This window comes from Mustela lutreola, chromosome 8 (genome assembly GCF_030435805.1).
Source record: "Mustela lutreola isolate mMusLut2 chromosome 8, mMusLut2.pri, whole genome shotgun sequence".
Classification (NCBI taxonomy): Eukaryota; Metazoa; Chordata; class Mammalia; order Carnivora; family Mustelidae; genus Mustela; species Mustela lutreola.
In genome coordinates, this window is record NC_081297.1 from 95,330,196 (window position 1) to 95,345,481 (window position 15,286).

The 15,286-nt window shown below is 40.7% G+C and overlaps 1 protein-coding gene across 2 annotated transcripts in view; it reads right to left on the bottom strand.

Moving 5' to 3' along the window:
* The window catches only part of BORCS5 (BLOC-1 related complex subunit 5), a 97,001-nt gene that overhangs the window by 11,398 nt on the left and 70,317 nt on the right, over window positions 1-15,286 (bottom strand). For both annotated transcript variants that reach the window (XM_059186067.1, XM_059186066.1), the window contains exon 3: window positions 14,469-14,626. In XM_059186067.1, coding sequence (XP_059042050.1) covers window positions 14,469-14,626 — 158 coding nt within the window. The remainder of the gene's footprint in view (window positions 1-14,468; window positions 14,627-15,286) is intronic.

The following is a 15,286-nucleotide window of genomic DNA, read 5'->3' on the forward strand; positions in this document are numbered from 1 at the left end:
TCACAAAGGTTCACGGCAACACTGTTCAGACAAAAAGCAGAAACAACCCACATGTCCATCCGTGGATGAATGGATACACAAAATATATATCCCTAAGTGGAATAGGATTGAGCCACAAAAAGGCAGGCAATACTGATCTAAGCGACAAGAGATGAGCCTTGAAAACAGCATGTTAAGTGAAAGAAGCCAGACATAAAAGGCCACATATTTTATGATTCCGTGTATATGAGATGTCCAGAACATGCAATCCGTAAAGACAGAAGGCAGACTAGCTGTTGGCAGGAAATAGGAGAATGAGGGATGGGGAGTGATCCCTAGCTTACGTGGGTGATGAAAATATTCTGAAATTAGACAGTGGCTTTACGTGAACAACTTTGTGAACATACTAACGACCTCTGAACTGCACCACTACAATAGGGTGAGAGGTACCTTTTAAGTTGAGCTCTCAGCAATCTCCCAGAACCTTCCTTGCTTGTTCTTAAACTGACCCCTTAGAGATAGCACATTATTAATCTCGTTCCTGACTAGAGGCACCTTCTTCTTTTAATTTAAATTAAAATTTTCATTTAAATTCCAGTTAGTTAACATACAGTGTTACATTAGTTTCAGGCTTACAATATAGTGATTCAGCATTTACATACAACATGGGGTGCTCACCCCAAGTGCCCTCCTTAATCCCCATCACCCATTTAACCCACCCCTCCCACATCCTCTCTGATTACCATCACTTTGTTCTCCATGTTAGGAGTTTGTTTCTTGCTTTGCCTTTTTCTCACCCCTGCCTTTACTCTTTTGTTTTGTTATTTAAATTCTACATGAGTGAAATCATATGGTATTTGTCTTTCTCTGACTTATTTCATTTAACACAATACTCTCTAGCTCCAACCATGTTGGTGCAAATGGCATTTCATTGTTTTTTTATGGCTGAGTAATTATTCCATTATATATACACCACATCTTCTTTATCCATTCATCAGTTGATGGACACTTGGGCTGTTTCCATAATTTGGCTGGTGTAGATAATGTGGCTATAAACATCGGGGTGCATGTATCCCTCTGAATTAGCATTTTCACATTCTTCGGTAAATATCTAGCAGTGCGATTGCTAAGTCATAGCATAGGTCTGTTTTTCACTTTCTGAGGAACCTCCATGCCATTTTTCAGAGTGGCTGCCCCAGCTTGCATTCTCCCAACAGTGGAGGCACTTTCTTCTTAAGATCTTTCTTTTAATCTCAGGTCCTGGTGCTAGGGCTTATTTGTTCTAGCTTTCGTCCATCAGTTACCACCTGATTTTGTCTTTGCCTCTCATGAGTAGCCGTTTCCACCTCAAAGAATCGAGTCGAGTGCCCCTTCCACCAGTTTGGCCCATTCTGACCAACCCTCCATCTTCTATCCCTACCACATCTTCACCACTTGTCCTCTACTGGGGATTCAGATTATGAAGGTTAGTGTGTGCTAGGCTGCCACAAAAACTTTTCTGGGTCAGCTATGTTTTCTTGGATTTCTGACCTTCCTGCTGATCATCATTCCCACAGAGGATTTGGGAGCTCTCTGGGGCAATCTTCTCTCCGATGCCTCCCTCTTGCACAACGGACACAATGGGAAGATGTTTTCATTAATTACACCATGGCCTAAATGGCACCAATTACCACAAATTGGACACTTTGAAGCAATCCTGTTTCCGAACACAACAGTTCCCAGTGACAGCTTATAAAAGTAAACTTTTGCCATTTACTCTCATGCCATACCTTTGATCTATAAATCAGACAAGAAGAGAAACTCCTCTCTGGCAAATCTCAATCTACAAAATCTACCAAAATCAAAACCTGAAATGAAAATGAGTCCTTAGTGGGAAGCCCACCCATCAGTGACTGCCCGAGCCAGGCTGGGTTCCACATCTCCCGCTCACTGTCAACCACACCAAGGAATGATGGTTGGCCAGTGACATTTCCTTTTCCGCAGTTAGTTCTACCTTGTCAAGTGAATTAAACTGTGTGAAAGTTTTTCAAGTTACCATTTCCATCCATAAAGAACCCCCAAATCTGTTTTAAATGGACGTTAAAGTCAAATCCAACATCTCTAAGTCCATTAGGAATAGGAACCTGCTCAGGTGAGCCTATGTTTGCAATTAGGAGCGCTATCAGTCAAAACTGTGCATAGTTTCTACTTCCTTCTGGAATTATGTAAACCTTCCTGGGGTCCTTATTAGTCTGTCATTTCCTTTTGCGAAAGAAACAATGGGCAGACTGTCACCAATGTTTTCATTAATTACAACACAGACTGAACAGCATTGATTACCACGTAATGGACATTTTGAAGTGACCCTGTTTCCTTTTTTCAAACAATGTATCTAAATGTCTCCTAAAAGAAACACATTTTATTTGGGCCTTCAAGAGAATTAAGACACACCAGGACCTCAGGAATTTGAATCGCATCACTTTGTTCCAACAGTCATTTTATAAAGTGACCAACTTCCCCTAATGTCTTCTTACCCTCTGTGTCAGGCCCAGAAGGGAAGGTAGGAGAGAAATCTCAAAGCCTTTAGGCAGTTTCCAATGGTAAGCAGGAGAAAGTCCGGCTGATTACCCCTTCCCTCCCCATCTCTCAGAAAAGGACTAGTGAGGGCCTCTGAAAGGCAGCAAGTGAAGAAAAAAAGATCAGGGTAAAAGGTAAAAATAAAAGTTCAGGGCAGAAATCCCGCTTCTCCCTCCCCTTGGGAAAGCCTTCTCTGTAGGCTACACGAGATAGTAGTTCAGGCACACAGACACACTGCCTCCTGAAGAAGTCTCTGTTCTGCTTCCACTCTAGTTAAGAGTCACTTTTTGCAGTCCCAGAGTGGGAGTGGGTGAAGCATGAAGCCCCTCAGCACAGGTCTCATTTCCGGCTTCCCTGCTTGTACCTCTCCCTGTCATCCCTACTACCAGCATCCCCAGATCCCAGGAAAAGGCCTTCTTCTCAAAAGGGTGATCAGGAGAAAGCATGGAAAGTTAGCCTCAAGAAGGCAGAGTGGCATTTTAAATTTGTAAATATGGGGTCTTCAGGGTTTTTTTTTTTTTTTTAAAGTGTGGCTACAGGATTGCTTTTGAAATGTAAAAGTATATAATGAAATTATGAATACCGTAAAGGAATCCCGAGTTAGGGAAAGTGTATGAGCACCGCACATGAACAATGAGAGGAGGTGGGAAGTCAAGGTATTAGAATAAGGAATGGAAGAGAAAGAAAGTAGAACAGTAGAAAAAGCATGGATCTTAGATCTGAGTTTGAGTCCCAGCTCTACCATTTTACAGCTGGGTCACCCTGAACGGTTTAACTTTCAGGTCTTTGAACCTCAGTTTCTTTTTCTGTCCAACGTAGATGACAGGGCACATAAAATGCCCCTTCCACACTCGGCACACGGTCCGCATGTAAAAAGTGACAGCCGCATTGTCAGGACTCCTATTACTACTATGTCAAGAAAGAATCTGGGGAAGTTGTGCTGGTAGATGGGAGTCAGTGGATGGTGAAGAAAATCTGGGAGCCATGTCACTAACCCCGACTCCCCTTCCTAGTGTCCAGGACTAAAGAGAAATAAAGGTAAGTCTGTATAAACCTAAGTGACACAGTCAATATTTAAAAGCTGAGCTGAGGGGATTAAAACAATGTCAAATTGGGTCATGTGCTAATTCCATGTATGCACCCCAACTGTCCATGAACACAGTCCCTTTTTTGATTCAGAGTAGAGAACAGACCTTCCAGGTGGTGTGGAAGTAAATATTTTACTGTCAAAATTCTCTACACAATACCTGAAGAAAGAACGTGAGAATACGAACGTACTAATTTGGCACAGCTCAGCAGATGCCACAGGGTGTGTCCCTAAACACTATGCTGGATGACTTCCGGGACACGTGAGGGCCACAGCATTACCCATGCAGAAAGCCGAGGTGACAGCTCAGCTTAATACACACATTCATCCAGCAGACACTGCCTAAGCACAAGGGGAGGAATAAGGCAGGAGAGCCCTTCTGACCAGGGGAAACCAGGAGTGCTGCATGTACAGGCTGTTGGCCTGTACTGATGGAATTGCCAGATCCACTCGGTGGGGACGGAGGGAAGATGGGAGAAAACACAGAAAAATAGTAGAGATCAGAGGGCAGTGGGAATGTGGTGGACGTGGGTAAATACGATTGGGATTGCTCTGAGATGGAAAGGCAGAGGAGGGAGTGATCACGGGGAGACTCCAGGTCTTGGCAAGGATGAAAGGAGGATGGCTGACAGGCCTTAGGGTTTGGAGAGATCATTCCCGATATTGTGCCACTCACACTCATACTTCTACAGAGTCGCATCACTTCCTCCTGGTAGTGCTGCATTTGAGATAAGGGTCTTTTGCCCCCTAAAATAATCCTTTCACTTACATAGCTCCCGTGGTCCTGGTGGTCCTGCGGAGTACCTTCCTGTTCATGATCCCACCTGCTCTAGGCTGCAGGGCGGGGTCACTGTAACTTTCTATGGGAGCAATGTCTAATGGTCTGATGTGACCTTGGACAAGCAGTAGGCTCTCTAGTCATGTGTAGCATGAATTGTGGATAATGCCAGGATGGCATCTAAAGGCTTACAATATTAAAATATAGTTTGTCGGGGCACCCAGGTATCTCAGTCAGTTAAGCATCCAATTCTTTTTTTTTTTTTTAAAGATTTTATTTATTTATTTGACAGAGAGAGATCACAAGTAGGCAGAGAGGCAGGCAGAGAGAGAGAGAGAAGCAGACTCCCTGCTGAGCAGAGAGCCCGATGCGGGACTCGGTCCCAGGACCCTGAGATCATGACCTGAGCCGAAGGCAGCGGCTTAATCCACTGAGCCACCCAGGCGCCCCAAGCATCCAATTCTTGATTTCAGTTCAGGTCATGATCTCAGGGTCATGAGACTGAGCCCCAGTTGGGCTCTGTGCTTAGTGGGGAGTCTGCTTCTCTCCCTCTCCCTCCCTCTGGCCCTAACCCTTGGTCGTGCTTGTGCTCGCTCTCAAAAACAAAAAAACAAATCTTTAAAATATAGCTTATCAATATGGGCAGAGAAAAATTAACTGTTGCCTCAAGCTCTAAGAACACCTCCTAGAAACATCCTTTGGGAATCGTTGAAAGATTTAGTACAGATTTAGAATTTAGTAAAGATTTCAAATCACTGAAAGAATTAATGATATTTTTAAAATGCGGATCTGCAAGTGTTCTCCCAACTAACAACAGGGGATGGCCAGTAAGTCTCCACTTCAGAACATCCAGATAATTATGACAGCAGACTGTTAAAAAGGACAAGAATTTTGGGTATTGTCTAAAAATTTGATAAATTTCAGGTATAGACAGATTTGTAAGGAAGAGTCTCCTGGCTCACTCTGTACTAGCCAGGAGATCTTATCTTACAAGTTCCTTTCTAGAAAGGTGTTCATGGCCCACCCTACCTATAATTTCACTGACATTTCAAATCCCTTTTCTTGCTTTATATTTTCATTCTCAGCACTTACCTTACACACTTTAAAAAAAAAAACAAAAACTTTTTTACCTTTATTGTCTGTTTCTCCAGACACACAAGGTTCTATGAGGAAAGAATTATATTTTTTCAGTGATATATCGTCAACACCTAAAACAGAGCCTGGCAAAGAGCTGAATGAATTCATAAGTGAAGCAGACATGTAAAGGCATATGCATACAAAGTTCTGAAAGGCATGTTCTTATCTCAGTGAGTCAAAATTCTGCACCCAGGAAGACAGAAGCCTAATAAGACTCATACATCACAGGGGAAAAAATAAAGAGTGGAAGTATTCCAAGTTGGGGGAATAAAAATGTATGTTCAAGATAGACATACGTAAAGTACAGAAAATAGAATGAAGCAGGCTAAAAACAAATACCACCAATCATCTCATCATTAACAGGCAACCACAACTAACGGTCATGTTTCCTTTGAATCTTTTTTTAAAAAAATACTTAACACAGCTGAAATCATACTGACTGTATAATGCTGTGTTCTGATTTTTCACTTAATGTGAAAAGCTGAAGTGTTTTTATAGTCTCACCTGGTTTTCACTGACAGGACCTACATCAAGTGAAATTTATCATAAAATTTTGCCCTTCTGAATCTCAAAGTTGGGCTACAGATGCATTTTAGGAATATAAGCTGAAAGATGATACATATGTTCAAAGTATAGCTCAAAATGTAATACAGTCCCGGGCATACATGTAGACGATCTTTCCCAGCCTCCTTTGAAGTTAGCTGCAGCCAAGTGGTTGAGTTCCAGCCACAATGATGTGTGACACTTACAGAATCTCCCATCTGTGTTATTCCACTCTCTTTCCTCTTCTGCCAACCTGGTGCTATCAGGACATGGTCTTTGGTTAGGTATGGCAAAGCCACAAGATGGGAGGAGCCTAAATCCCTGAACATGGGAGGAGAGTCACCAGCTAATATCCAGAAACATCCAGAAACAGCACTAGATTTCTATTGCATTTGAGCTATTACACATTTCTTCATCTATTTATAGCTGCAATCTAGCCTACCCTACCTAATACAACTTTCAAACCTTTATTTTCCCTAACAGAATAAAGAAGCTTCTTAGGCACTATGATAAAGACGGTGAAGTAACTGAAGAATATATTATGTTCTTCATTTAACAAACATTTATTAAATGTTTACCACACGCCAGGCATTGCTTCAAGCACTGCAGCAACATTTGCATTTGCTAAAATTCCTTGTTTTTCTTTACCAAAAGAGATACAGAATAGGGAATAGCTTTTCCCAGCCCTACTTCCAGTTTTCTAGCCCACATGCCCTTACTGCTGCTTACCCTCTAGCTTACAGACTGCAGTTACTCTTGCATTCCACAGGCAGCTAAAGTGGCCTCTACCACTGCCCACTCCGGCAGACTGGAAATGACCTATGGGATGGAGAGGGACAGGGGCTCTAGTAGCTGGCTCATGTGGCTAGTACTAGAAAAGCTGGCAGCTCCAGCTGTCTAGGGGCATGTCTAGGGCAAGCAAACTAGGCGGGAAATAGGGCTGCTGTTCACACATGCTCATATGTCAGTATCCAGAATTAGAATGGAGTTAAATCTTGGAGCAGTCAAAGAACTGGGTTTTGCTCCTGCCTCGCCAAAAAATACAAGCCTACATTTCCAGAGGCAAGTAATAAACTAGATTGGGCCCTCTTCCAGGATTTCAGCCTTTTGGCAGGACAGTGTTGGTGTAAAGGAAGTGTGGGGCCAGGCCCAAGGAAGTACTGTACGGTGTACCTTACAGCCAGACAAACCAGGGTAAGCCCAGTCCCCCATCTGCCTTTCCTGCCACCCAAGGGACCAGTTGTATTTCTTACCAAAAAGAAAGGTTGCCCAAAGGACAGGAATGGGGGAGAACTATAATTCTATTGTAAGGTCTCAACCTGAAATTTATAACAAAGTAACTTGTAAAATAGAAAGGCAACACACAATTTTCTTTTAAATACCCCGTTACGTTAGCAAAAAGAAGCCCAACATCTCAATGATCTTGTCAAAATTTGTAGTTTTAAGTAAACACTCCCAATCCATTTTATAATTTGAGGTCAAGCAAACAGAAAACAGTGTGAGGGTATGTTTAAAAGCAGCAACAGGAATCTAACAAGGCTGAAATTTAAAGGAGATTCAGTTCAAGGTGTAAAGAACAGCCTCACCTGGCCAGTGATCCACATGAAGGAGCTCACAATGAATGCAAATGACACCTCAGATACCGATTCTTGGTGTAACACTGTAAGCGACTCATTTAACTTTGACCAATCTCTTTCCCAGCCCCACAGGAGGAAGCATGGTACAGGAAGTCAGGGCAAATACTTGGAAAACGGCTCCAGCTACGTCTTAAAGATTCTGATACTGCCAACAGAAAGAAATCCCTGCCCAGCTCTATGTGCTGGCCCATGCCTGGGAGCTCACTTCTTCAAACACCAGTTGAGTGTCTACTGCATGAAAAAGGACTAACTAAAATAAAAATGAAAGATTCCAAAGAAGTAGAACGTTAAGTAGTATGGTAATGTAGGAAAAAGAGCTGGTGATCTTTTATCATATCTTAGCATTTTAACTAGAATAAAAATCTTGTGCAAATCCCAAAGAAACTCAAGGACGTTGTTTTCTTTATCTGTGCAATGAAAAGGCTGCATAAGAGAAACTCTTTGTAATCTCATGTAATCATGTGGCTTCCTCAGAACCAAAACTCTTTCATCTGAACTGCTACTCAATGCTTTGTATTGGTTTATGCTAGCTAGAATAGTATGCTTATCAGCACATCTAAAAATGAAAACCACAGACTACCAGAATCACACCATGAATTTAGTCTCAAGGCCTTTGAGCCAGCACACAGTAACAGTAACAAACCTAGTGCTTTCCTCTTAGTTCACAAAGTATTCCAATCTAGGAACATAATTACCCACTGATAGCAACTACAACAAGGCAGAAACATGATCCAGGTCAGTGACAAGAGTTGCTCCAAATGTCTTAACTACGTCTTCCCGGGACTGTGTATTTGCCACCTGCCCTCTCCCAAATCCCCTGACCCTGGGGAAGACACCCTCACTAGGAAGATGTATGTTCCTTTCACTTTTCAGATAACCCAAATTTCAATGGCTGATGTGACCTAAAACTGAAAATATCTGCCTGCCAATTTGAACCTTAGAAAGAATGTAATATCACAGAAAAAAAAAAAAAAAAAAAATCACTGAAATGACCAGAATCATGTGTCCGCAGCCTAGAAGCCAAGGACTAATCATTCACTGCCATCCAGTTTCACGTTTCTCATGATCCATGTTCCCAGGCACTGGCTTGTTACTCACAAAGTGAAATAAACAATTAACTACAAAAAATTACACATATCACATATCCGTAGCATGAAAGAAATACAGGGCTTGAGAGAAACCAGAGTGGGCTAAAAATTGAGTTTCGCCTCTACTTAGTTTTTTATTACACTTGGGTTGTTGAAAGTACATCTTAAAAGAAGCCGATATTCAGATTGCTATTGGTATCAAGAAACTACATATAGGCCAATTCATAGCATTACGGTTAGGCTTTTCTCTTTAGCCATTTATATTAAAAACTACCAACAAGAGCCAACACTATGGTGTTTACCATTCGGAAACAAAGTCCTAAGTACTTCCTAGAGAGTAACTAATTTACCCTTACCAAAACCTTTCTGAGGCGGATACCATTCTTACTCTATTTAACAGAAGAACTGGGGGTGCCTGGGTGGCTCAGTGGGTTAAAGCCTCTGCCTTCGGCTCGGGTCATGTTCCCAGGGTCCTGGGATCAAGCCCCACATTGGGCTCTCTGCTCCAAGGGGAGCCTGCTTCCTCCTCTCTCTGTCTGGCTCTCTTCCTACTACTTGTGATCTCTGTCTGTCAAATAAATAAATAAAATCTTAAAAAAAAAAACAAAAAACAGAAGAACTGATGCTCAGAAGTGAGTTACCTGTTCAAGGTCACAAAGCTAGTCAGAAGCAGTGCCAGGATTTGAACCGAGGCAACGAGGCTCTGGAGCTTACATGTAGAACTGCTATATAGAAGCACCCACACATACAAGACATACACGTTATCCCTTCCTTAGCTGAGCCCTCTGAGCTTCCCAGGGCTCACAACCATACTCCTACCCAATGGTCACTCTCAATGAATGACCTCCCCTCCTCAGAGAGAATACCCACGCTCCTTGGGGGTGGCGGATCTATGCCAGTTACCCTCTTTTTATAAACTTGTCCAATTCTCCTTGTTCTCTCAAAACAAATGCCATAAGGTTCTAAATCCCACCCTTTCTTGCTGCCTCAGTGACGCTACTCTAAGACTCTTTCTATCCTTCATCTTCAATCTCTTCTATTCTGTCTCTTCCCTGTCAACCTGTGAACATGTTCAAGTATACCACCTATAAAACAAAACAAAACACCAAACCCTCCTTTGATCTTCATCCACTTTTAATTCCATAATTTTGACCACTACCTCACTCCGCAACCCTGGATTACTTGCTTACCCTCTCTACTAGGCTTCATTTTCTGCATGTAAATAATGAGGGCACTGGACCAGAAGGTCTCTAAGGTCCTTTGAATTCCAATGTTCTATGGTTCTTTTTTTTTTATTTTAAGGGTTTTATTTATTTGACAGAGAGGGATCACAAGTAAGCAGAGAGGCAGGCAGAGAGAGGGAAGTAGGCTCCCTGCTGAGCAGAGAACCCGATGCAGGGTTTGATCCCAGGACCCTGAGATCATGACCAGAGCTGAAGGCAGAGGCTTAACCCACTGAGCCACCCAGGTGCCCCTGGTTCTATGGTTCTTAATGCAGAGTAGAATTTTTTGAACAAGTTTAGTTTCTTCACTGTCCCCTGAAGCCTCAAAGTTAATTTTCTTCTAAGACTGCCAAGGTGTTTCTGTAGCCAGCAGTGCCCCCACACCCCTCCCACTCATTTGCCCTTTGAGTTCCCTTTAAGAGTTAGCTTCAGCCTCACCTGCTCCAGGACATCCTGAACTTTAACTCTTACAGCACCTCAGTTAGGGAGCACAATGAGGCACTCTCCATTAATAGTGCTGTATTCTTTCACATATCTTTCCAGTGTATCTTTGTTCCCTCACTTAGACTAAGCTCTCAGCTAGCAGGCACTCTGTCACGTTTCTCTGTAACCCCTAAAACCCCTCACACTGAGTAGGTCTGTAACAGTTGCTCAGTGATGCTGGTCGGCTGACTGAGGGATCCCCCGGGAGCCACCAAGGAAACTGGTGGTCAGTGTGAATTACAAGGCTCTCTGGGAAGGAAGACTACCTCAAGTTACTCCTCTCTCAAACACACGGATTTGTAAAACCCAGAATTTCATTCAAGAGCATCATCCAAATTTAGGAACAGGAAAGCTTAGTTAACTGATTTTTTTTTTTATCTGAATCAGAACGTAACAGCCATGTTTCCCTTTGATCCAAACTTAAAGTGACTGCAGGCCTGTAACTTTATGAGTCTCTGGCTGATCCAGGTTCTACACTTCCACTAATACATATTCTCCAAGGTTATTAAGTTCCTTATTTTTCAACACATACAGCATTATGTTACTTCCTCACGCTTGCAACCAAATTTCCAGGAAACATCTGGAATAATATTAAAGAGTTGGTGTTATATCAAAACTACATCCTCTGCTTTATTCATTTGGAAGTGACTAATTTCAACCCTGAGGTTAGAAGTGAGCACAGATGGATGTGTATGTTTTAGGAGTCTGCTAGCACTTACCAACAGAGATGCTAAGTCACTAATGAAAAACCCTACAGTGTTCACTCCTTCACCTTCAGAGAACTACCGAGCTACCATGTACTGGGAGTAGTGTTCTCTGTTCTGTAACAATCCCGGGTAACTACTGACCACTCAAAGTGAACCCCAAAGTTTCTCAAACAATTTTAAACTCAGTTTGTTTTAAATGAATGCTCTAGAACACTGGTTCTCAACCCTGGTTACATGTTAGGATCACCTAGAGCACCTTCATAAATACCAAAGCCTAGCTCCCTCCCTTCCCTACTCACCACCCTTGAAAAATTTGTGTCTAACTGGTTTAGAGTAAGACCTATACATCAGCTACTTCTTAAAAGCACTTTGGCTATACTGATAAGTTAAGGTGTTATTATTTTAGGTATGACAACAGAATTACAGCTGGGTTTTGGAAAAGGCTTTCTTAGTGGAAAAACTGGTAAAATTCAAATAAGGTCTCCGCTTAGTTGATAGTGTGGAACTGCTATCAATTTCCCAATTTTGATCATTGTACTAAGGGTCTGTAAAATGCTCACTTTAGAGGAAGCTGTGTGAGGGGTATAGAGGAACTCTCTGAATTATTTTTATGACTTTTCTCTAAGTATAAAACTAGTAAAGATTTTGAAAGTTTTTTAAAGAGTTCTTTACCTTTAAAGATACATACTTTGGGGTGTCTGGGTGGCTCAGTTGGTTAAGCCTAAGTGTCCAACTCTTGATTTGGCTTAAGTCATGATCTCACTGTCATGAGATTGAGCCCCGCACGGAGCCTGCTTAAGATTCTCTCTCTTCCTCTCCTCCGTGCCCCCATGCTGCTTGTGCTCTCTCTTAAAAAAGATACATATTTAAGTATTTATGAATGAAATCATATGCCTGAGATTTACTGCAAAATAGATCAGTTGGAGAAGTGGCAGGGAGTGAATGAGGGTATAAACAAAATAGAACCTTACACAAATTGATGCCTGCAGTGAGCAGCTGGGCAATGAGTACAGGAAGGTTCCCAATATTTGTCTACTTCATTGTGTGTGTGCATAAAATTTTCCATCCTAAATACTGGAAGCAGAAATTCCCAGATGATTCTAACACACATTCAGGGCCAAGAAATACTGCTCGAGAGTCTTGGAAATGAGGTATAATGAGGAGCTCTACCTAGTATGACAATCTACAAAATACTCGGCTCTTTGACATTGAGTTAGTCGTTTAATCTTTCTGTCTTACACTTTCCTAAACTATAGAACAACAGAAATAGACTAAAGGACCTTTCAAAAAGAAGATGAAAACTATCATGACATAGATTTAGTTGTTCTAAAATCTTCTACGAGTTAACATCATAGTTAATTTCTAGCACAATAATAAAAAATGGGAAGGTCTTGTGTCTGCAAAAGCAGTTCCCAAAGAATGTTCTTAAAAAACACTACTTCTATGAGAAATTACCTAGGATAAGGGTTCTGGGATCAAATAAGTTTGAAAAACACCAGTTTTATTTCCTGTAAGATTCCTAAGAACTTTTTGTTTTGTTTTTGAAATATTTATTTTCTAATGAGCATACAAGGTGAAAATTCAATAAAAATATGTCAATATTTTACTCATACAGACCTTCATAGCATGACCTCTTGTCAAGCAAACTACACATGACTCTCAGAATATACAAATAGTTTTTGGGGGGGGGGCTAAGAACTTTTAATAAGATTAATATGCATCATGACTTTCCAAGGGTAGTGACAGAATATGCAAAAAGTCTGACCTTCTTCACATGGGAAGAGTTCTATAGAATTTATTTTGGAAAACAGTGCTCTAGACCAGTGGTTCCCAAATCTCAGGTAATGGAGAATGGATTCAGTATCATTTGATAAGCTTATTAAAATAATGATTCATAGACCACATCCTAGAACTACTGGTAGGAAAGGAAAACTCAGTCTTTAAACAAGTGAAAAACTCAAGAGATTCTGATAAACAGTCAGATTTGAGATTTAAATTTCTGTAGATCATAATACAGTAAAATAAGCTTATAATATTTAAAAGGCCACAATAATGCCAACCACTATGAAAATATGAAATGACAATTTGGAATGCTCCCCCAAATAAAAGAATTTAAGCCATAAGAGAAGCATATATGTATACATTTTATGAAAGGTAAGTAGTAAAATATTGGAGGTGTTGGCAAATTCAAATCAATATACCCAGTGACAACTCTGTAATTATCTTAAGGATTTACTACATTTATTACTAATTGTTAATGAATTTGCAGTGATTCTCAACTCTCTGTGTGTTTCCTATCTGTCTTCTTCTCAAGCCTGAATCAATGACCAGGACTATTTTGTCAAATATCTCCAGGAGTTGCCATTAACATGAGTGGTTTCTCCATAACAGAGCTCCTGACCTTTTCTTTATGTGATACTACTTCGAGGTATCAGGAATCTCAATCCAATCTCTTCTTTCCTGAAAACTTCGGAAAATGTTTGTACTATACCTTAGTGCTCACAGAGCTGTGCCATGCAGCAGCCCAGTCAATGATATATTTCAGTGTTTAACAGAAGTACCTTATTATTCTCACTACTTACTAAATATCTGTACCATGCACTTTAGTTTTCTAAGTACTTTCACAGGAATTCTCTTGCTCCTTCCCTCACAAAAACCTTGGGGATTGAATAGGCCTAAATGTTTCCATTCAAACAATAAAAATCACTGAGCATTTCATATGTTCATACTGTGAAAAAGTAACTGAGAGAGATATCAAGGCTCCTGCTCTCAAACAACTGAAACTCTATTGGGAAACAAAATATAAATGACATACAGGAAACAGCTAAAGTCAATTCAAAGATAAAATGTTAGCTAGAGCAGATTAGTATGGCAGGAAAACTGCCATACTAACACTTACTGAGCAATTTAATCTTCGTTCAACCCTTGGGATAGGTTACTACTCTTTTTCAGATAAGAAAACTGAGACCAGGAGAACTTAAGTAACTTACCCAAGCAATTAAGTGGTGAACCAGGATTCAAATTCCAGATCTGTCCAGCTCCACGAACTACTCCTTTTCATCATTACATTTTACTGCTAGGAAAGACAATCTATCTAAAGCAATGGGGACAGGTGTCAAGACTAAATCAGAAAATGGCCATTTCCCATAAAGCTTGGATCACTGGCTCTACTGTCCAGTACAAACAGAGTTGGGAGTCGGAGGAAATCACAATAATGAGCTGGTGATATTATTTTCCCACAGTACATTACCTCTTTGATCCGTTTAACCAAAGCATTCTGATCAAAGGCAACGGCCTCTGCACACTGATGAAGATGATCCTGATATCGGAGGCAGAGCTGTAACACCTGCTGAGAATCCAGTTTCTCCAATTTGGTATTTGTTGGGGAAGTCTGGCCACTCAATAGCCCTTCAAACAGAAAATAAAAAATGAAATGAAATGAAAGTTACTATTAATAAATTTGTTTTATTAATAAGTAACATTTATTGTTTTATTTATAAGTAACTTAATAAGGTCATTGAAGACGGGGTAGGAGACTAAAATTTAATCTTGCATCTTTTGTTACATGCTAATGACAGTCATAGAAACCATCACTGAGGGAGCATCTCTTATAGACCAAGCACTAGGCAAAGTGTTTCATATGCATTATTTTCATAATCATAATTTCCCTAGAAAGTAAGGTATTATTAATCCCATTTCATAGATAAACTCAAGACACAGAGAGATGAAGATAAAAAAAAAAAAAGTCACATAGCATAGTATAGTCATAGTAAGTGGTTTCTCTAGAATACTGCTCCTGACCATTAGAAACTATTTCAATGTATCAGGAATATAAATCCCTACTTGAATGAAAACTTTGGAAGATGTTTTAATACATCTTTTAATAATATAAGACCATGTGACTTTAAAACAAAGGCTGCAGCCAGAGACAACGAAGGGCATTACATAACAATAAAGGGATCAATCCGTTAAGAGGCTATAACAATTACAAATATTGATGCACCCAATACTGGAGCATCTAAATACAAGAAACAAATACAGATATAAAGGAAGAAACTGAACAGTAGG